Source organism: Spermophilus citellus, assembly GCF_964194105.1.
Source record: "Spermophilus citellus genome assembly, chromosome: 17".
NCBI classification, from domain to species: domain Eukaryota; kingdom Metazoa; phylum Chordata; class Mammalia; order Rodentia; family Sciuridae; genus Spermophilus; species Spermophilus citellus.
Window position 1 is genome coordinate 13359622 of NC_138199.1, and position 23141 is coordinate 13382762.

General features: G+C 43.6%; 1 protein-coding gene across 5 annotated transcripts; it reads left to right on the forward strand.

The window, feature by feature from the left end:
* Positions 1-2995: 2995 nt before the first annotated feature.
* CTC1 (CST telomere replication complex component 1) lies at positions 2996-22549 on the forward strand. 5 transcript variants are annotated; one of them, XR_014019386.1, is made up of 23 exons: positions 2996-3114; positions 4425-4588; positions 6674-6905; positions 7040-7251; positions 7584-7740; positions 11808-12086; positions 12190-12318; positions 12878-13110; positions 13223-13400; positions 13496-13696; positions 15185-15311; positions 16064-16178; positions 16535-16853; positions 16934-17023; positions 17263-17447; positions 19226-19278; positions 19407-19581; positions 19894-19971; positions 20779-20923; positions 21015-21079; positions 21384-21445; positions 21550-21676; positions 21816-21837. XR_014019386.1 is itself a non-coding variant. In XM_081271677.1 (23 exons), exons 1-23 carry the CDS (start codon positions 3082-3084, stop codon positions 21950-21952), a joined length of 3600 nt encoding a protein of 1199 aa, XP_081127803.1. In that variant the 5' UTR covers positions 2996-3081; the 3' UTR covers positions 21953-22545. The 5 variants fall into 5 exon arrangements, 4 of the variants coding, with proteins under 4 accessions (XP_081127803.1, XP_081127805.1, XP_081127804.1 ...); XM_081271677.1 differs by having other exon boundaries at positions 21280-21445; positions 21816-22545; XM_081271679.1 differs by lacking the exon at positions 21550-21676 and having other exon boundaries at positions 21816-22549.
* Positions 22550-23141: the final 592 nt, after the last annotated feature.

Genomic DNA, 23141 nt, shown 5'->3' on the forward strand with positions numbered 1-23141 from the left:
TGAAAGGTAAGTAGCAGGGCTGGGGATGTGGCTCAAGTGGTAGCGCGCTCGCCTGGCATGCGTGCGGCCCAGGTTCGATCCTCAGCACTACATACAAACAAAGATGTTGTGTCTGCCAAAAACTAAAAAATAAATATTAAAAAAAAAAAGCTAAGTAGCATATGTCTAATGTAATATGGAAAATAATAAATAATTACAAAACAAATATTCATTTGATGTCCAGTAAGGTTTTGTTTTTATTTTATATTTATTTATTTATTTGTTTATTATTTATTTATTTTTTGAGATGAGGTCTCACTGTGTGGCCTATGCTGGCCCTGAACTCCTCTCCTCTAGCAATCCTTCCAGCCTTGGCCTCCCAGTAGCTGGGCCTACAGGCACATGCCACTGCACTTAACTCCCAAAATTTCTTATATAAAGAACTTGTCATCACAGTGCATATCTAGTGCATCAAATATAGAAGAGAGAGAAGATCTGCACCAAAAGTGAAGTTAAGGAGCTGGGGCTGTAGCTCAGTACCGAAGCACTTGCCTCATATACATGTAGGCCCTGGCTTAGAGTCCCAACATTGCAAAACAAACAAAAATAAATTTGAACTGGTTGTGGTGGTGCATGACCATAGTTAAAAAAAAAATTTTTTTTAAATAAGTTGAGCCAGTCTTAGTGGTTAATGCCTGTAATGCCAGTGACTGGGAAGGTTAAGTATCACAAGTTTGAAGCCAGCCTCAGCAACTTAGCAAGACCTATCTCACAATAAAAATAAATAAATAAACATAAAGGACCTGGGATATAGCTTAGTAGTAACGTGCCCCTGGAGTCCTTAGTACCCCCTCCAAAAAAAAAAAAAAAAAACAAGCAAACAAGTTGAATGAGGAGGTAGACTTAGTTGGTTTTGTAGATGTAGAATTAGTTGTTTTTTTTTTGTTGTTGTTGTTTTTGGCACCAGGGATTCAACCCAGGAACACTTAAGCAGAGTCCTAGTCCTTTCTTACATTTTATTTAGAGATAGTCTATGCCTAATTGCTGAGGCTGGCTTTGAACTTGTAATCTTCCTGCCTCAGTCTCCAGAGCTCACCACTGCACCTGTCAAATTGAAGGCTTTTTATTCTCTCATTAAAAAACTAGAGCATTCTTGTTATCTAAAATGTTTATACTATTTTATAATTGAGGCTTGTTCTCATTCTGAAAATGATTTGAAGCAGGCTTATACTTACTGCAGCCTTAAATGCCTCTGTCAGGTAGCTGTTTAATCTCTACTCCTCCCCTCCAGCCTCATTGACTTCCTTCATTTCTTCCCACCACAGGGTCTTTGTCCTTGTTCCCTCAGTTTGTTCTCCCTGATCCCCAACATTCATATCCTTCACCTCCTTCAAATCTTCAAGTTTTTTTCAGTACTGGGAATTGATTCCAGGGGTGCTCTACCATTGAGTTACATCCCCAACCCCACTTTTTTTAGTACTGAGGATTGAATGTACGCATGCTTAATCACTGTGACACAGCCTCAGCCCTTTTTATTTATTTATTTTTGAGACAGAGTCTTACAAAGTTGCCTGGGGCCTCCTTAAATTGCTGAGGCTGGCTTTGAACTTATGATCCTCCTGCCTCGGCCTCCCAAGCCTCTGGGATTACAAGTGTGCACCCCCATGCTCGGCCTCCAAACTCTTTTATTTATAAATAATAAGTAAAATAAATAATGTTGGGCACAGAGCCAGAACAGGGCCCAGCCACCGCCCAACAATGGTGACCATGTCTAGGGCTTTAGGCTCTAGGCTCCCGGGTTCTTCTTCCTGTCTAAGAGAAGGGGCCTGCCAAAAGAGCCTACCAAAAGAGCCCAGGAGCCCAATAGAAAACTGACAACAGGTGCACTAACCATAACCACACACACTTCCCGTGGGGGACATTTAAGTCCCTAAAACCCACACTGCTGCTGCTGCAGACGCTTTTGCCTCTAGTGTAGCCTACGCTGAATAAACTGATCTCTGGACCACTGGTGTGCTCCTTCACTGAGTGGTTGGGGTCTTCAAGGGTCTTTCAAATAATAAAATAAAAACAATTTTTATTTTATTTTTTGGTCCTGGGAATTGAATCCAGGAAGGCTTCACCACCGAGTTATAGCCCCAGTCATTTTTATTTTTAAATCTGAGACAGGGCCTTGCTAAGTTGCTGAGGGTCTCTATCAAATATGGATACTGACCTTCAACTTTCCATCCTCATGCCTCAGCCTCCCCAGTTGCTGGGATTTCAGGCATCACCATGCTCAGCCCTTTTATTTGAGACAATAATTCCAGGGTTTTGCTGAGTGGCTTTGAACTTACAATCCTCCCACTTGAGCTTCCCAAGTAGCTAGTATTACAGGTGTGGACCACTGCACGGGCTTCACTCAACGCTTTACTTTTTTTTTTTTTTTAAGTCTTTTCAGTAAGACTTTCATTATGCAAATGAAACACATCACCCCCCTGCATTTTCTACTTTTTTATTCATAAACTTATTATTAACATTTTACATATTTTGCCTCTGTGCTCTCCACGGTCTACAAAGCTGTGCACTGACTGGCGGGTCTACTGAATTGGAAGATCAGGAAGTTTTCATTAATCCACAATTTTTCGTCAATTTTTTTTTTAAGCAACAAGTACTATTCCTGGCACCAGAATACAAAGATAGAACAAAGTTCTTGACTTCTGGGAGCTCACAATCGAGTGGGGGAAGAGTTAAATTCTATGTGAGTTAAGGCCATGACACAAGTATGGACCACGTGATCTAACTGCATTAAGGAGGAAGGTCTTCTCCGGCAAGATCAGGAAGACTGAAAGATGCTTAGGAATTATCAATCATGTGGGCGGTGTCTGAGCTTCTGAGCTCTCCCACAACATCCCACGTGGAAGTCTAAAAAACGCCAGACAGGAAATCACGGTAAAACAGAGATGGCGAACTTGGGGAGCCCAGCCAGAGGAACTAAGAAGGATCCTGAGAACGTGAAGTGGGAGGAGCCAGGGCGCGCTCAGATGACGTCATCAAGAGGCCTCCGGTGGTCTCCTGCGCCCCGCGTTCCCGCGTTTTTCAGGGGCGGAGCTTTGGCGCATCATGGCGGCCGGCCAGGCTCAGGCTCCTAGCTCCGTGAGTGGTGCTTTCTGGTCCCCCTGCCCCTTTTTCCTTGATTTAGATTTTATTTCCTCTCATGTTGCTTCCATTATGTCTCTCTGCCCTCTCGACATTCCTGGTCGTGGTCGCGGGGTGAGGGGACTGTCAGGCAGTTTGCTCGTACTTCTCTCACTGGTTCTGCGAATATTTTTAGGTTATTGGTGCGGCGCCCGCTTTGAACCTTAAGCGCGTCCCCATCCACTCTCTAGTGGCAAACCAGGAGCAGGTTAATGGGGGAGTTATGGGGATGTGGATTTCTGAAGGAGACCCCTGACGCAGCTGTACAGGAAAAGGAAAAGCTTCAGTCTAGCAGTGTGTGTAGGAGTAAGTTAGCAAAGCAAGACAGCACTGCAGACGTTACAAGGCGGACCGAAGTAAATACTTGTTGAACAGCAAGAGAGAGAGTAGGTGTCTTTAGAAAAAATAAGTTCAGCTGGGAATGGGCTTTGGAAGGGTCCATGTCTTGCTGAACAGCACTTTTTACTGGGAGTTGTTTGGCGGATTTGGAGCAGAAGAGTAGGTGAGATTTGGGTTTTACTTTGCTTAAGTTGTAGTGTAGAGAGTTGGAAAGCTGTGGTTGAAATGCACTGAAAGAGGATGGTGGCCCCAAGGATGGCAGCAGTGTTGAAGGTTCCAGAGGTGAAGACAGGATAAAAAAGATAATAAAGAGAATCTAAAGGACTGATCTTGTTTAGGGAAAGGAAAGACTTAAGGAGTGCATTCTGGTTTCGGATAAAACAATATTTTTTGTTTGTTCTGTATGCTAAGTTAGTGAACAGAGCATTAAAGAGTGCTAGAGGAGCTAGGCTAAGTGATGCATGTCTGTAATCCCAAGGACTGGGAAGACTGAGGCAGGAGGATCCCAAGTTTGAGGCCAGTATATTTTTGTGTGTATTTAGCTTTTAGTAACTCAAATCCACACAACAGGAAAAAGAAATGATTAAAAATTATATTCTGCTTATGTCTTTTTTTGTTTATTGTCCACTATCAGGAGGCATATTTTTATGTATTATAGGATAGTATGTCCTTTCCTTTTGTTTTTGTTTTTTTCTTCAGTGCTAGGGATAGAATATCTAGGGCCTTGCACAGACTAGACAAGTGCTCTACCAGGGAACTACATTCCTGCCCTGAACTAAGACTTAAGGCTTCAAGTTCTAAATAACTATACTTTTGATCTTCATTTCTTATGCCCTCTGGATTTTTTCCCCCTATTCCTTTATTCCCAAAAGATTCCTTGGGGCCAGAATAGTCATTAAAATGTTATAATCAGATTTACTTTTCCTCAGGAGCAAGCCTGGCTTGAAGCTGCCCAGACCTTCATCCAAGAGAGCCTTTGTCCAACTGGCAAGGGACCTAATGTCCAGTTCACTCAGTCAGTGATTGACTGTGTGAAGACTGTTTGGTTGTCCCAGGGGAAGAACCAAGGTTTTACACTGCCCCTCAGCTACAGGTATGAAAGTGGAGGTTGGCAGGAAGAATGAATTTGGGATTAAAAAAGAATTACCTATAGTTATAAAGAGGGGACGTGAGAAGAGTGAGTGGAGAACACAGTGGTCTAAATACAACCTCTTCTGTAGAAGTTTCCTATTCTCCATCTAACATTCCTTTTCCTAAAATTCTCCTAAATTGGCTTAAGTCAAGTTTACGGAAAAGGAGAGGAAGAAAGAAGTGGGAAAAATAGAAAATTTGGAAAAAGAGCTCTCAAAGTGGGGAGAGAAGCTGGTATTCTTTTCATTTTGTGTATTTGGAAACTTAGATACAAAGAGATGTTGACTTTATGAAATATTATTGTTTTTAAGACCTGAAGTTAGGTCTTCTGAGCTTTTTTAAAAATTAATTTGGGTTTTCTACTACACTACCATTTCATAAACTGTACGAGACAATGTTAATAAAATACCACAAGAAAAGAATTTCATGGCCAAATAAATTAAGAGGTTCTGAATATAATAACATTCTCTGGGAGAGTCACAGGGCTTATTAATATATCCAGGGCTCTGAAAAATTCTGCAGAAAGAAACTTTTTTACCTCCTCATAGAAATGACCATTATCTTGGAGACAGGTTCTGTTATCCACATCTATAATCCTAGCTATTTGTGAGGCTGAGTCAGGAGGATCACATGTTTGAGGTCAGCCTTGACAACTTAGCAAGGATATCTTGACAACAAGCAATTATATCTCAAAACAAATACAACAACAAAAACAAACCCCTTGGGGCTAGGATTGTGGCTCAGCGATAGATGGCTTGGCTAGCACATTCAAGGCCCTAGGTCTGATCCTCAGCACCACACAAAAATAAATAAATAAAATAAAGGTATTATGTCCAACCACAACTGAAAAATAAATATTAAAAAAAAAACTGTCTTAAACATGAGGTATATTAGTCCCATGAATATGTTTACATTTTTACTACACATACATCTATCCCTAAGTAGTCTATTTTTTTTTTTAATTTTAACATTTATTTTTTAGTTTTCGGCGGACACAACATCTTTGTATGTGGTACTGAGGATCGAACCCGGGTCGCGTGCATGCCAGGCAAGCGCACTACCGCTTGAGCCACATCCCCAGCCCTTTTTTTTTTTTTTTTTTTTAGGTACTGGGGATTGAACTCAGGGGCTCTTGACCCCGAGCCACATCCCCAGACCTGTTTTGTATTTTATTTAGAGACAGGGTCTCACTGAGATGCTTAGTGCCTCACCATTGCTGAGGTGATCTTCCTGTATCAGCCTTCCAAGCTGCTGGGATTACAGGTGTGCACCACTGCATCTGGCCATCTCCAGCCCTTTATATTTTTTATTTTGAGATTTTTGAGACAGGATCTCACTAAGTTGCTTAGGTCCTTGCTAAGTTGCTAAGACTGACCTTGAACTTGTGATCATGTACCTCAACCTTCCAAGTTGCTGGGATTACAGGTATATGTGTACCATTGCACCCAGCTTTTTTTTTTTTTTTTTTTTTGGTGCTAGGGATTGACCCCCAGGCTTTATACTTGCTAAATACATGCTGTACCACTGAGCTATACCCCCATTGATAATTTAACTATTATTTGTATCATATCCAGTACCCACCATCTCAGACTCAGCTTCCCAGCTGGTCTCTAGTACTGTGATATTCCATACTATGCAGGAAACTTGGCTGGGGCCATTGGAGTTCTCTATGGAGCTAAGAGCTGAGATGCTTTCAGGGGAGCTATTTGTGATATCTGTAAAGTATTCTCCACACACACTCATTTCTTCAGGGCCCCCTCCCCCACTTTCCTACTTCATGTTCTCCCTGGCACCATATTGTTCAAAATATTCAGTGCAGACTTTCTTCTTGCATTCCCTGGATCTTTTCCAGTCACTGGACCCAGACCTCATCCTCATTTTTTCTTAGACCTTCCCCCTCCCAATGTTTCCTTTTCACTCAAGCAAATAAACTCATGTCTAGTCATATTCCCTTTCAGTCCTTCCTTTCTCTTGGGGATAAGTCAGGGTTGAGGGTATCCTAGACTTAAACTCGTTTTGCAAAACCTCTGCTTTCTTCACTCTCCAGCTTTGTCTCAGTACAGAACCTCAGGACCTATCAGCATCTCCCATGCTGCAGCCATCTGTCCTGGAGCAGCATTGCATACCAGACATGGGCCCCAGAGGCTAGGCCAAATGGGGTCCCTCTTCCTCGGGAGCGACTGTTACTTGTAGGAACATTAACAGACCTATCAGAGGAACAAGGATGCAGGAATGGAAGCCTCTACGTGAGAGATAACACTGGTAGCCTGGGCTGTGAGGTAAGCAGAAAGGGAAGGTCAGATACTTCAGATCCAAATTGGAATGGTGCCTAGGCAGCAAGGTAGCTAATATATAGAAGAGGTGGATTGGATACTAGGGTCCGGGTTAACCTGTGCTCTTGGTTTTTTCCTAGCTCATTGACCTGGACCTTTCTTGGTTGGGCCATCTCTTCCTGTTCCCCAGTTGGAGTTACCTCCCTCCTGCCAGGTGGAATTCCTCAAAGGAAGGGCACTTGGAGCTCTGGGAAGCTCCTGTACCAGTATTTCCTTTGACTATCAGTCCTGGCCCTCTCACACCCATCCCTGTCTTGTACCCACAGATTGCATCCTGTCTGCTCAGGCATAGGTAAGTCTTCCCCTGTAGAGAAAGAAAAAATATTGTAAAGCTTGGAGGATGATGGTGATTCATTGAAGAGAGGGAAATAATAGTTTTGATAATCATATAAATGGAATGTTCCTAATCAAGGGAACAATGGAGGCTTAAAATATTAAGACTGTTAGTAGGAGGATTCTTCAAAGGCAAGCAGAATTTGAAGGATTTTAGAATAATACTTTGGGCTTTGGACGTTTTACCTTTTACCAGATTGTTCCTTACAATGAAGGAAGACATTTGTATAAAGGGAAAAAGAAAAGTTGGGGAGGGCGGACCTTCATTCTTTCCTTTCTCTTCCTTCTTAGAAGCAAGCTCAGAGGTGAGAAGCAAAATCTGGCCGGGAAGCTGATTCGATTGAGTGCTCTGGTGAAAAGTAAAAAGAAAGCATACTTTATCCTCTCTCTTGGTGAATTATCCCCAACTGTTAGCCAAGCCATCAGCCATGTGTCCATTATCGTCCAGGTGAGGATTAGGATCCATTCAGGGGCCTTTCAGTATGGAAGGTGTTCTAATAGAAATAACATTGTAGCAGGAACCAGAAAGGAAAGGAGGACAGCGGGGGAGACTTGTTTTCTGGAACAGTACCATAGAAGGAAGATTCTAGATAGTGTTGTTGTCTGTAAGCAGGTAGGGAATAGATTTTGCTGCTGTGCAGTTCATTTGAGTGGGTAGCCTTTTCATTGTATTTGACATTTTTAAAAATTGCCAGGGGCTGTTATTATATTTCCACAGTAGAGTATAGGTAACTATACTCTAACATACCTAGCATGTGTAAGGCCCTGGGTCCATTCCCATACTAAGAAAAAAAAAATTCCCATGAAAAACCCAAAAAATTACCCAAATCACTTATTTTTCTCCTGCTTTAGGATGACCAAACAAAATTCAGCGCTGGGAATCAAACCCAGGGGTTGGTGCATATGAGGCAAACACTTTATCACTGAGCTATACCCCTTAGCTCCTGAAGCAATAAGTTTTGGGGGAGGGTTGGAGGGGTACTGGAGATTGAACTCAAGGATTTTACCACTGAGCTACATCCCCAGCCCTTTATATTTTGAGACAGGGTCTCACTAAGTTGCTTAGGACCTTGCTGAGTTGCTGAGGCTGGCCTTGAACTTGTGACCCTCCTATCTCAGCCTCCTGAGGTGCCGGGATGACAGATGTGTGCCATCATGCCCAGCAAGCAATAAGTTTTAAGTAAGTCTAGCAGTATTTCAAGATGAGATGTGATGTCCAGGGTCTGATTGGTGAGATTCAGCTGGGTTTTAGTTTTTTTGTTTTGTTTTGTTTTGTTTTTGGTACAAGGGATTGAACTCAGGGGTACTCTACTACTGAGCCACATCCCCAGCCCTATTTTGTATTTTATTTAGAGACAGGGTATGTACCACTGAGGTACATCCCCAGTCCTTTATTTTGATTTGTTTTGAGACAGGGTCTCACTAAGTTGCCAGGCTGGCCTTGAACTTGCTTAGTGTCTTGCCATTGCTGAGGCTGGCTTTGAACTCATGATCCTCCTGCCTCAGCCTCCCAAACCGCTAGGATTACTTACAGGCCGGTGTCACCCTGCCACCCTGCCCAGCTTTTTTTTTTTTTTTTTTTAAATATATGTATTTTTTTTAGTTGTAGATGGACACAATACTTTTTTTAATTTATTTGTCTTTATGTGGTGCTGAAGAACAAACCCAGTGCCTCACACATGTGAGATAAGCGCTCTAGCACTAAGCCACAACCCCAACCCCTCAGCTGGGTTTTGAGTAGAATGGAGTTCTGTGAAGTTGAGCAAGATGATTGTGAAGTTCAAGTGTCGTGAGTGTGTTTTGAAGCCTCTGAGAATGGCAGCAGTGCTTTTCTGTCTGTGGGAGGAGCATGCCCTAGAAGATCATTATATTCATGAGCAGTTTTATCCATAAAACGCCCTGAGGAAAAAGTTTTTTCAATTTCTTTAGCAGTTGCCTTTCTCTAGTTCATATTATGCCCTGCATGGCATTTCTGGACTTTTTTCATTGTGGCGCTCCTGTTTTTTTCCTCTTATAACCCCAAGAACATTCCCTTTTCTCACTTCACCTGTGTTTTCACTGCCCCCAAATTGTGCCTTGTACATTCAGAATTGTGAGCATTTTTTGTTGTTGCCTCCTCGTTCAAGTGCTAGTCTCTTCCTTTTACACTTATAAAAACCATGGGTAGACCATTCCATGTCTGAAATCCAAACTACTCCAACATCAGATTATAAGTGGAATATTCCATACCTGACCTTATGTGATGGGTTGAAGTTAGAACACAGGTGCACTAAAACTATCAGATAAAATTACCTTTATTCTATATGTATGAGGTATATGTACAACATAAGTGAATTTAAAGTTTAGACTTGGGTTCCATCCCCAAGACATTTTGTATATGAATATGCAGATATTCCAGAATCTTAAAAAAAAAATCCAAAATTTGAAACACTTATGGTCACAGGTATTTCAGATAAGGGTTACTCAGCTATATTATTCTTCAGGGCCCAGTTTAATTCATCTTCGTTCAATAGGCTTCCCTGGTCATTCAGTCCATCCTGATAATCTATCCCCCACCCCTCACCCGGACTTTTTCTCCCCTTATGGTGTTAGGGGTTGAACCCAGAGTTACTTTACCATGGAGGTACATCCCCAGTCCTTTTTTTTTTTTTTTTTTTTTTTTTTAAGAGAATTATTTATTTATTTAAGAGAGAGTGAGAGAGGAGAGAGAGAGAATTTTTAATATTTATTTCTTAGTTCTCGGCGGACACAACATCTTTGTTGGTATGTGGTGTTGAGGATCGAACCCGGGCCGCACGCATGCCAGACGAGCGCGCTACCGCTTGAGCCACATTCCCAGCCCCATCCCCAGTCCTTTATTTTGATTTGTTTTGACTAAGGGTCTCACTAAGTTCTGCCAGGTTGGCCTTGAACTTGCTTTCCTCCTGTCTCAGACTCCTGAGTAGCTGGGATTATAGGCAGTGCCACCGTGCCTGGCTTTTCCAAATGCATATTGAAACCCTATCAAGGGCTGGGGATGTGGCTCAAGCGGTGGCGTGCTCGCCTGGCATGCGTGTGGCCCGGGTTCGATCCTCAGCACCACATACAAAGATGTTGTGTCCTCCAAAAAATAAAAAATAAATATTAAAAAAAAGAAACCCTATCAAATGTGTTATTTTCAATACTTGGTAATATACAGCTTTATTATTACTTTATTATTACTCTGTCTGTGTTTACCAGAGGTTTGAAATATGGTTGATAAAAGGGAATTGTTTATTGTACTTTCCTAGACCTCTATCCCAATACTAGATACGTATATACCTAACACATATTGTTAACATAAATGAAATATTATGAGGTGGAAGAGGGGAAATGCTAAGAAGGGTGTATGTTTATCATTAGAGTATTTATGTAACCCACTTTCATATATAATGCAGACATTAATGTATTGCTAAAAATTAACATGTTGATCTAATGGTTAAAAAAGGAATAGTTATTTCTAATTAAATTATGTGTATTCATTCTGAAGCAAATGTGAGGTGGAAACTATATTGAAAACAAAATGTGTTTCCACATAGAGAAACACTGGAGGGCTGGGGTTATGGCTCAGTGGTAGAGCACTTGCCTAGCATGTGTAAGGTACTGGGTTTGATTCTCAGCACTGCATATAAATAAGTGAATAAAATAAAAGTTGATCAACATCTAAAAAAATTAAAAAAAAAAACACTGTGGATATGATTAAAACAAATACTAGTATATTATATTTATGACTAAAATATTATGATAGGCATTGGCATAAATGATGTGCTTTTCTTGAAAATGTTTTCTTTTATTCTTAATAAAGTACTGATAAGGGTTGGGGATGTGGCTCAAGCGGTAGCGCGCTCGCCTGGCATGCATGTGGCCTGGGTTTGATCCTTAGCACCACATACAAACAAAGATGTTGTGTCCACTGAAAACTGAAAAATAAATATTGAAATTCTCAAAAAAATAAATAAATAAAGTACTGATAAAAACAAAGTATAATATATTATCAACTATGTGGTATTTACATTTCTGGAAAACTCAGTATGTAATAAAAATTAAAAACTTCCTTATAAATAAACAAAAAAACAAACAAATAAATAAAAGGGGCTGGGGATGCAGCTCAGTGTTAGGGTACCCCTGGGTTCAATTATTAGTACCTAAAACAAACAAAAGGCATTATATGTTAATGTCAGCACACATATATTTAGGAAACCTGTTTTTGAAAAAAAAATTTTTTTTAAATAGAGTATTTATGTATTCTAAAGGAAGTTTTAGGGATGATTTGTATCTTGTGGAAGGAATTAGGAAATATTTGGCCTCTCCTATGAGACAGGAGAGATCCTAAAAGTTCTGTGGCTTAAGATTTAATTGGTAAACAGGGAAAATTAAGAGAGAAGTCTCAAGAGAAACAGGTCTTTGAGGTTAAATTATAATAGGAAGGGACTGACAAAAGGATGGTGCTGTAGGGAGCATCTCATGTGCCATGTTACCTACCTCTCTGTAAGCCAGATCCCTGCCCAGCTGGTGTGGCACCGTGCTCTTTGGCCTGGTAAGGCCTATGTACTGACACAACTGCGAGTATCCAGGATCCCTGGTTACCATTACTGTGTTTGGATGACCAGTTCCTCCTCCCACCTGATGCTGCTGGAACCAGGACGTGTACAAGAGCTGGAGCTGGAAGGACCCTTCTTGGAGGCTGATTCCAAATCACATCCCACATCCAGCAACTTCCAGGACAAGAAGGGACCAAAAGGTCTTATGCGGGATTCTAGACTCTTAAACTATATGGTAAGCCTGAGGAAGAGATAGATCCTACAGCTTGTGGGACAGGAAATGTGGTTATACAAGAGTAAGCAGATGGTGACCAACTGGACTTCTGGACTCTTTGCAGGGAACAGTCACTGGTGTGTTGAATGAGCCTGCTGGCCTCTATGAACTGGATGGGCAGCTAGGGCTCTGCCTTGCATATCAGCAGTTCCATGCCCTCAGGCGGGTGATGCGACCAGGGGTCCGCCTGGAGGTAAGTGAGAGATCAGGGCTGATTGCAAAGAGACCCTCCCAGTAACTTTTCTTACCTTGATAAGCTAGTTTTTGCAGCTGGATGAGAAATTCCGTTGCAAGAACATACAAATAACAAGTATTCGAGGGAATGCTTTTCTTAAAAAATGATTTGGACAAGAGCTTAGAAAGAAAAGGAGTAATCTTAAGTTCTGGGAGGAGGGGTTGGGGTCAAAGCAGCTTCTTCACAGAAGGCCTTCTGATTAGGGGAAGAGATGGCTAAAGCACAGGTCTAGGACCAGGTGCCTAGGAAGAAGACAGAGCCACACCTATCCAGCCAGGGGTTACCTGGTCCTCAGACAGAGCAAAGGCTTACTAAAGCATATGGGAGATGATGCCGACTTAGGGAAATGGGTTGTGATGGTAGGAGAGGTGTGAAGTCTGAAAGGAAATAGTAGCCAACATAGGGGAAGTCGTGTTCCTTTCTCCTGAAACCTAGGTAGCAGAGACTAGTTACCTTGCCTGGGGTCACTGAATTCAGTCTTCACTTTTTGCTTTTTCACTTTTTCATTTTCTTGCAGCTCCAGGATGTTCACCTCCTCCAGTCGGTGGGTGGAGGGACAACAAGACCAGTGCTAGCATCCTGCCTCCGTGGAGCTATCCTGCTTCGGGGTTTTTCCTGTCAGAAGCCTGGAAGACAGTCATCCCGCCAAGCTCATGGGGCTTCCCTGTATGAGCAGTTGGTGTGGGAATGGCAGTTAGGTCTTCCCCTCTACCTGTGGGCTGTCAAGGCCCTGGAGGAGCTGGCCTGCAAGTGAGAAGGATGAGGGTATGGGTTCGGGAGTAGGACACTTTCTCTGGAAGGGAAACAGGAACCTGGAACAGGGTCTTTGAGGGAAGTGACTGTGCTTCTTTCCCTGGTCAAGGCTATGTCCGCACTTGTTGAGACACAAGCAGTTCCTGCAGCATTCCTCTCCTGGAAATCCCAGTCTGGGATTACAACTCCTGGCTCCCACCCTGGATGCTCTAGCTCCATCCAGCAGATTCATTCGGAATGCACATACAGAGATCCTTGAAGAGCCACATCACTGTCCCCTCCAGAAAGTATGAGGATGCAGGGAAAGGTGGGCGGCAGAACCAATGCACTGAAGGACCCCAGGGCATAGAGGACACAATTTGATTTCTCTTCTCCTTGACAGTATGCTCGGCTGCAGATTCCCTACTCTTTCCCAGCTCTGGACACTCTGGAAAAGGAAGGACGGTGTAGGGCTTGGGCCTCCTTTGACCCAAAGGTACTTCTGCCTCTCCCAGAGGCTGCCCACCTGTCCACATGCCAACTCAATAACCGCCTGGCCTGGTCCTGGCTCTGTCTGCTGCCTTCTGCCTTCCACCCAGCCAAGGTAAGAGGCTCTAAAGGCTTAAGGAACTTCCTCTTTTTGCCATCCTTATTGCCCCGCCCTAGTCCAGGTCACTGTCACTTTTTGTAGACTATAGTCTTCTAGCTGCCCCATCTGTTCTTGGCCCCCACCAACTTATCTTCCCTGTGACAATTCAAAAGAGTGAGGTAAGCCAGGCACAGTGGCACACACCTGTAATCCAAGCAGCTCAGGAGGCTGAGGCAGGAGGATCAAGACTTCAAAGCCAGCCCCAGCAACTTAGCAAGGCCTTAAGCAACTCAGTGATATCCTGTCTCAAAATAAAATATAAAAAAAGTGCTGGGGGTCTGGGGTTGTACTTAGTGGTATAGCGCTTGCCCCGCATGTGTGAGGCACTGGGTTCGATTCTCAGCACCATGTATGAACAAATAAATAAAGGTCCATCAATAACTAATAAAATATCTTTAAAAAAAATGCTGGGGGGCTGGGGGTGTGGCTCAAGCGGTAGCGCGCTCACCTGGCATGCGTGCGGCCCGGGTTCGATCCTCAGCACCACATACCAACAAAGATGTTGTGTCCGCCGAGAACTAAAAAATAAATATTAAAAATTCTCTCTCTCTCTCTCTCTCTCTCTCTCTCTCTCTCTCCTCTCTCTCTCACTCTCTCTTTAAAAAAAAAATGCTGGGGATGTGGCTTCGTAGTTAAGTGCCCCTGGGTTTAATCCCTATGACCAAAAAAATATAAATAAATAGGGCTAGGGATATGGCTTAGTGGTTGAGTGCCCCTACTTTCAACCCCTGGTACAAAAAAAAAGGGAAGAGTGAGGTAAAAATGTAACTTAGAGCTGGTATGATGACACATGGCTGAACAGTTGGGAGGTTCAGCAGGAGTATCACAGGTTTGAGGCCAGCTTGGTCAACATAATGAGATCCTGTCTCAAAATAAAAAGGAGCTATGGATAAAGCTCAGTGATGGGGCACTTGCCTAGCATGCATGAGGCTCTGGGTTCACTCCCTAGTACTAAAAAAGAAGAAGAAATTTAACATGGACTATGGGATTATCTTGCTTAAATCCTTTTCTGGTTCTCCTAGTATTCATAAAGTAAAACCAAACTTGTCGGGCTGGGGATGTGGCTCAAGCGGTAGCGCACTTGCCTGGCATGCGTGCGGCCCGGGTTCGATCCTCAGCACCACATACAAACAAAGATGTTGTGTCCGCCGAAAACTAAAAAATAAATATTAAAATTAAAAAAAAAAAAAAAAACTTGTCCCAAGAGGTCCTGCATGGTCTCTTAACTCTAACCCCTATTTATTCCTACTAAATGTGTGACTGCGGTATATTGTGGTATTTTTTCATGTCTGTCTTCTTTGAGTATAGATGCTTCGTGGTCAGAGACCATGTGCTTTTTGTTCAATTTATAGTGCTACCATTTAACACAGTGCCTGGCACATAGTGAATGTTCAATATTGGTTTAATTAAGTTTTTAATATGTTGGCCTTCCTCTTCCTGCAGGCTTTAGTCGGGGTTCTGGTGGCTTCATCTCATAAAGGTTGTCTGCAACTTCGGGACCAAAGTGGTTCCCTCTCCTGCCTGCTCCTGGCCAAGCACTCACAACCCCTCACTGACCCACAGCTTGTAGGTATGAAGCTCAGAGTTAAAAAGATGGTGGTATAGGGTAGAGGTTCTCATAATCAAGGGTGCCAGGAGGAAGCTTTTGCAGGAGTTTGCTAGAGATCTGAAGTAACATGACAATTAACAACTTTGGTTAGAGGCCAGGCACAGTGGTACATGACTGTAATCCCAGCCACTTGGGAGTCTGAGGTAAGAGGATTACAAGTTTGAAGACAGTCTGGGCAACTTGGTGAGAGCCTGTTTTGAAATAAAAAGGACTGTGAATGTAGCTCAGTGGTAGAATGCCCCTGGGTTCCATCCCTACCACCACAAAAACAAAACAAAAAAATAATAGTTTTGGGGTGAAGTTTGGGAGACTGATATGGCAAGTAGAAAAAAAGGAGCCAGGGAACCCCTAGCCAGAACTACAATTCCCAACATTTATTTCTGCCTCCATGGCTCCTAGCACACACCAGAATTACAATTCTTTTTTATAATATTCTTAATTTGGAAAAATAATGGTTTTATTTGGCTTACTGGAAATACATACAGGGAAACCCTAGAGAAGAAAATTTGTTTGGCATTTTCAAGATTTGTGTAAAAGTACAATCAAAGCCTTTTCAACTGGAAGGCCAGGGACAGGATTGTACATGCAGATGGGATGGTTTCTCCCTGGAGGTATCACCCCTCTAGGGAGTTGAGGGCTGGTGGTCACTTGTGGACCTTCACAAGTTAGGGGAGCAGTTCTCTTTTCTTGCAAAAATAGAGACTTTCTTCTAGGCTGCCTAATACGGACAGAGAAGTTCCAGTTGGTGGTAGAAAGGGACGTCAGAAGCAACTTCCCTTCCTGGAAGGAGCTAGGCATGACTGGTTTCATCCAGAAACAACAGTCCAGGTGGGCTTCTTGGGTTAGTGACTGTCCTCTTAAGTCTGAGAGGAAGGAAGGGTCTGGTGCAGGTTGGGGAATATTGAGGCCGAAAACACCCAATGGCTGGGCATAATGGCACAGACCTGTAATTCCAAGACTTGGGAGGCAGAGGCAGGAAGATTGCAAGTTTCAGAACAGCCTCAGCAACTTAGCGAGGTCCTAAGCAACTTAGCAAAACTCTGACTCAAATTTTAAAAAAGGGTTGGGGGACAGTGGGAATATAGCTCAGTGGTAAAGCACTCCTAGGGTCAATTCTCAGTACCATTTAAAAAAAAAAGAAAAACATCCAATGCATACATCACTATTTCTCTCTGTCCCAACAGAGTCTACGTCCAGTTCTTTCTGGAGGATGCCCTGATCCTTCCTGTGCCCAGATCCTTTCATCACTCCTCAGCACCTCCTCAGACAGAGTCTACCGGCGTAGAGGGACCCCACATAGGACAGAGCCGACTATTCTTGCTGTCCCACAAAGAGGCCCTCATGAAGCGGAATTTTTGTGCCTCCTCAGGAGCCACCTCAGCGTTGCCCAAGCCCACCCTCAGTTTCCATGTATCAGGTTGTTGGCTTGGGGGCACCCAGAGGAAGGAGGGGACTGGTTGGGGCCCGCCTGAGCCCCTGACAGATGAGAGCAAGGATCAGAAGGTAAACTGGCCTTTAGGACTTAACTTTCCCTACCCTGAGCTCTAGGCTGGGACTCAGCACCCTGCTGTCCTTCCTCACAGGTTCTTCTCATCTTCCTTGGCTCTTCGGTCCGCTGGTTTGAGTTTTTGCACCCAGGGCAGGTTTACCGATTTGTGGCTCCTGGCCCTGCTGTGAGTGCCCTATTTCATCTTACCCTTCCCTAGAAAGTTGTGTTTGGGTTGGAGTTAAAAGGGTATACTAGTCCTTCCAGCTCTCCTAGAAGAAGGCTGGGTTTAGATGACCTAGAAGGCATCTCTACGTTGAGATCCTTTCCTTCACCAGGCTCTAGAAAGAAAGCAACATTGGAAGCTTTTGTGAACCATCTCTTGCCCAGCACATACTCAGAGGCAGTCTTCCCATTTCCTGGCAGACACCAAAGTTGTTCGAGGTGGAAGGGTCATCCTGCACATCTCGGCGTCCTCTGGAATTGGCTGGCTGTGTGTCCTGCCTCACCGTCCAGGATGAGTGGACCCTGGAGCTTGAGAGCTCTCCAGATGTTCTGGGAATACCCAAAGCATTGCCTGAATCCTCGCTGACCAACTTGCTTAGTGCCAAGTAAATGTCCACCAGCCCCTTCAGTTAATTTGACCATGCTCCATGTTTATTGGGTTTGGTAAATAGTGTGTTCTCTTTTTCAACCTAGAATTCCTGAGCTTAAGTGGTCCTCCTGCCTGATCCTCCTAAGTATCTGGGATTGCAGGTGTACCATCACACCCAACTAACATGTTTTATTTCTTTTCTTTTTTGGTATCAGAAATTGAACTCAGCAGCACTTAACTACTTTTTATTTATTTATTTTGAGATAGGATCTTGCTAAGTTTCTTAGGGCCTTGCTAAATTGCTAAGGCTGGCTTTGAACTTGTGATCCTTTTGCCTCCCTAGCTGCTGGATTACAGGCATGTATCACCATGTGGGGCAACATGTTTCTTTAATGTGATTTATGTGGTAGAGGGGTAATGTCAGTGCAACAGGGAAATTGTGTTTCATACTGAGTTTTTCCCCAAGTGCATCAGATTTGGAATTGATCATAAGCCAGGTATTCTTACACTTAAGGAAAAGCTTTAGCAATATGAAAAACCTCCAAAAGTATAAGGAAAAGTGCTGAAAATACAGAGAAGGACCTTCATTTAGTGCAAGAAGTGGCCAGCTGATGGCTGCAGGAAAAACAGTAATCCTGGTATAAGCTTTGTGGGGCAATTGCAAGTACAAATGAAAAAGCTGTGGAGAAATTTCTCCCTGTATTAAAAAAATCCCATTGTGTTGTCTGTAATTTTTGTGAATTAATCTATTAGAAGTGAATGTTTAAAGACAGTAGAATGAACCAGATGTAACTTTCCTATGTTCGTATACCACCTGTGAAACTCCACATCATGGAGATCCATAATTAGAATGGGGTCCTGATTAGAATAAATTATACTCCATATATGTATAATGTCATATATGTCTAAAAACAACAACCACAAAACACCCCCAAAAACAAAAATAAGAAGTGAATGTTTTGAGCTGGGCATAGTGGCACATACCTGTAACCTCCAATGGCTCAGGAGACTAAGGCAGGAGGCCCTAAGCAACTTGGCGAGACCCTGTCTCAAAAAATAAAAAGGACTGGGGATGTGGCTCAATGGTTAAGTGCCCTTGTGTTCAGTCTTGTTCTATATGTTCTATACCTCCCGCCCCCAAAAAAGAAGTGAATTTTTTGAGATGAGGATGAAGCTCAGTAGTAGAACATTTGCCTAACAAGCTCTGGGATCAATCCCTGGTACCACACCAAAAAAAGAATGTTTCCAAGGACCTATATTTTTAGGGAGGGGGCCTGAACCCCAAGGCTCAAATGACAGACTGAGATTCTAGATGGAAATACAAGTGGTGATAGAAGGAAAAGTCTTTGGTAAAGCCTGTGCTTCCAAAGTTATGTCAGTTTCTTTCTTTTAATTAAAAAAAATTTTTTTTTCCCATTACTGGGATTTGAACCCACGGGTCCTCTACTATTGAACTATGTCCCCAGTCTTTTTAAATTTTCATACAGGGTCTTGCTGAATTTCCTAGGCTGGCTTGGAACTTGTGATCCTCTTGCCTCAACTTCCTAAGTAACTTGGATTACAGGGGTGCGGTCATCACAGAGTTGTACAGGATTTGAATGCACTGCCACAACCCTGTTTTTCCCACACATCTTGTTTTAGTGAAGAGTTTGGCAGAGCTCAAGATATTCTAGGGATCTTATTTGTAATATTTCAGCTGATACTGTCGCTCCTTTTTCTGTTCTTTGGACTGACCCTTTTATGTCCTATATGGTCTTGTACCTCTGTTCCTAGCGTATTTCTTTTACCTTCCAGCCTCACTGATTCCTTGGTGTCTTTCTCAGCTGCGATTTTGTCACGGATAATGTGTGAGTCACTTCAGCCCCTTTGCATGCAAAGCCTGGTAATGACTGGTCCTTCAGGAGCAAAGTATGATAAAATGATGGGACCTTGTGCCCTGACAGATCCCACTAGCCACCCTCCCCTTCTTCTGTAGGGAACACTGAGGATGTAAGAAGGTGTGTGAAGCTAACTGTATCTATAGAGACTGTTGACTCTGAATTCCCCCCTCGCCTGGACATATATATTGAAGACCCACACTTGCCTCCCCCACTAGGACTTCTTCCAGGAGCTCGAGTATACTTTTATCAACTGGAGAAAAGGGTTTCCAGGTGAAAATCTGTGTTGTGTGGTCACATCTCCTCTCCTACTTAGGTGCTTCTCTTGAACACTTAACCTCCACAAACTATGCATAAGGACAGCTTCTCTTTGCCATTTCTTTCAGTGTTAGTCTGTTGTAAATGCCCTCCACCTTCTTGAGATATTGCAGACCAGTCCTTCTCTTATTCCTCTTGCTTTGATAGAGCTGGATCCAGGGTACATCCCTGGGAGTTGGGGAGTAGCCAACTTATAAGTTGTGATGCATGAATCCCAGCTCCCATCCTATTCTGATTACTTTCTCCTCACCCTCTCTATTCTTGCAGATCCCACAATGTTTATTGTTGCTTCCGGTCATCCACTTATGTGCAGGTCCTGAGTTTTCCCCCGGAGACCATAGTCAGGTCAGTATCTAGGTCCTGACTCTTAAACTTCATGACCTCACACCCACATCCCACTCATGTCTCTGGCTCTGGAACTTCTGCCATTATCACAGTCTTCTCTCATTATAGTATGACTGTTGAGTCAGAAGGATTCCTTATATCCCAAATAAAGAATGTCCAATACCTGTCATTTTACCTAGAAAGATTTAACATTCTAGACTTTGGAAGGATTTTCAGTCTAAAATGTAAATATCTCTTTCTTGGCTAACATCTTATGTTCAAGACTGATAAATAATTGGTGACTGTTGGAGATGAGGAATCAAAATTGGGATGGGGGGGGGCATAAGGTTTCCAGGAGAACATGGAACCCACAACTATCTCCATCCCCATGGCTGCTAATTTCTGCCTGTTTTTTTTTTTTCTTTTTATCTCTCTTTTTTTCCCCCCTGGATTGAACTCAGGGTGCTATACAACTGAGCTATATCTCTTTTTATGTTTTATTATTTGACAGGGTCTTGCTTTAAGTTGCTCAAGTTTATCTTGAACTTTTGATCTTTCTGCCTCAGCCTCTATCTTGCTGGGATTAAAGGCACATTCTACCATGTCTAGTTCCTTCTGCCTGTTTCTTTCTTTTTTTTTTTTTTTTGAGAGAGAGAGAGAGAGAATTTTATTATTTATTTTTTAGTTCTCGGCGGACACAACATCTTTGTATGTGGTGCTGAGGATCGAACCCGGGCCGCACGCATGCCAGGCGAGCGCGCTACAGCTTGAGCCACATCCCCAGCCCTCTGCCTGTTTCTTGATCCATCTCTTTCTCTGTTTCCATAGTGCTCCATTGCCTCACATCTACCTGGCTGAACTTCGGCAGAGTAGCTGGGGCCCATTCCAGGCCACTGCCTCTTGCCATGTTGTTTCTGTTGTCAGCCTCCAGCTCCGGTGGGTGTGTGCTCATTGTACCAGTGTCTGCCCCCAGGTATGGAGGGGAACAGGTTGAGCTGGGTGTGCAATGTCAGAGGGATGTGATGGGACAAAGAGGACTTTTCTAACCACTTTTTTCATCCCAGGGAAAGTGCCTTCGTCAGGGTCCCACTTGCTTCACTCAGACATCTATAAGCCAAGCCAGCATCAGGTGAGCACCTATCACACTGTTTTACTCCCTTGTTAAACAGCTTCATCTGAGTTAGCATAATTTCTAGCTCATGGGAATTGTTTAATAAATATTTTTAGAATGAATGAGGGTACACCTAGCTAAAGATTGGGAATGATGGGGAGGGAGGTGTGTTGGATCCAGGAGATTGACCACTTGGGAGTTTTTTATTTCTCCTCCAGGCTTCTGGTAGAGGATGGGACTGCTGAAGCTATGGTGACCTGTACAGATTATCATGTGGCAGCAGCACTAGGGTTGTGTGCTAATGAGTGGTCCTCCCTCCTAGAATTTGTCCGAAAGCCAGGGAGAGTAGTCTTGCAATTTATGGAACCTGGAGCCCAACTAGAGGTGAGATGTGACTGGAAGGTAGGGGCTCAGATACCCAGCTTCCTGGGACTTTGGTAAAAGGTTGGGAGCTTGAGTTCTGACTAACCCGGAGTTTCCTTTTCTAGTCTTCAGCTAAGACTGAGGATCCTTTGACACTCTACCTCCACACACTTTGTACCAGCCCCTCTGTCCTCCGCCCCATTGTGCTTTCTTTTGAGCTTGAGAGGAAACCCTCTAATATTACTCCATTAGGTAAGGGTGGTGCAGATAAATGGGTCCCAGGGAGGAGGCATAAAGAGTCAATAGGGAGTTTTTGGAGTTGGGGAGAAGAGTGGTGAGTGGATACTAAACCACATGTGTGGTGTTTGTTTTTCTTCTCTTCCAATCTCAGAACCTCCTCGGCTACAGCGGTTCCAATGTGGAGAGCCTCTCCTGACTCGGGTGAATCCTAGGCTCCGACTGGCCTGTCTTTCTATCCAGGAGTCAGAGTACCCCATCTCTTTGGGGACTTTTGCTTCCTCTTGTTAACCTGAACAACAAGGATCATCAGAAAATTCTTCCTTAGGGAAGGATTCAGGTCTTTTTCCCCCTGGAGTGGTTGTGGCCACTCCCCACATCCTTGGATTCACCAGCTGCTACCCCACTGTAATTTCTTTTATTCTGGTGCCAGCCTGTCTCAGGAACATTGTGGGAACAGCAAATCCTGCACTGTTGATATTTCCTTTGCTTGGGAGTCAAGGCATCTGCACTCACAGGTGGACCTAAGCATTTTGATCTTCCTTTGTGGCAGGAACTAGAGGAACAGAAAAGGCTTGCTCCTTGTGAGGATGTTGTGACAGGTTCTTTGACCTGCAATAAAGCACTCTGGGGACATTTCTCATTTAGGTTCATCTCTAAAGTCTCAATCTCTCTGACTCCCTGGTGGCTAGCACCTTTGTTCATCATTTCAACCCCTTGTTTACACTATTGTGGAAAGCGATTTGTAGAAGAGCTTCTGGTCCAGCAGACTGATACCAAAGTCAGATCCCACAGGGAGTAAATTGAGGAGTGGAGGGCAGTTGGGAGAATATGGCTATGGTGCTCTCAGCAAGGCTGGGCCTGGGGAAAAGTGAAGTATGAGAGCCTAGAGACACTGGGAAGTACAACATGGGTGTGGGGGAGGGAAGCAACAAGCACTAGGAGGAGCATGTGAAGTCTCTGGATTCCTCCACTGTCAAGACTCCACACAAAGGGTCAGCACGGTGGGTTTCCCCAGGGCCTCGGTATATCTTTTGACCCAAGAGGAGATCAGGAACATCCAAACCAACGGATAGAATTATGATCCGCACGTGTTTTGTTGTTCTCTCATTTCGGCTGAGAGCTGCTTGCTTCTAGGTGGAGAGGTAGGGCAAAGCCCCTTTACAGCACTTAAAGAGCATTTCTTCTTGGCTGTTAGATAGGCTTCAGTCGGCATTGGGGTATCTTAATTTGACTCGCCAAAGTTGTAGTTTCCATGATTTGACTGGGTTCGCTCCTTCCCTATCAGAATACCAGAAGTGGAGAAGCGGGGAGCAAACAGGGCATGTCTGGCCGGTTAGCTCAGTTGGTTAGAGCGTGGTGCTAATAACGCCAAGGTCGCGGGTTCGATCCCCGTACGGGCCATAGTTTTCTGGTTTTCTTCAATCTTCGGCCCTGAAATACTCCTGCCCCACCTTGGAGCTTTTTGATCACCGAACGT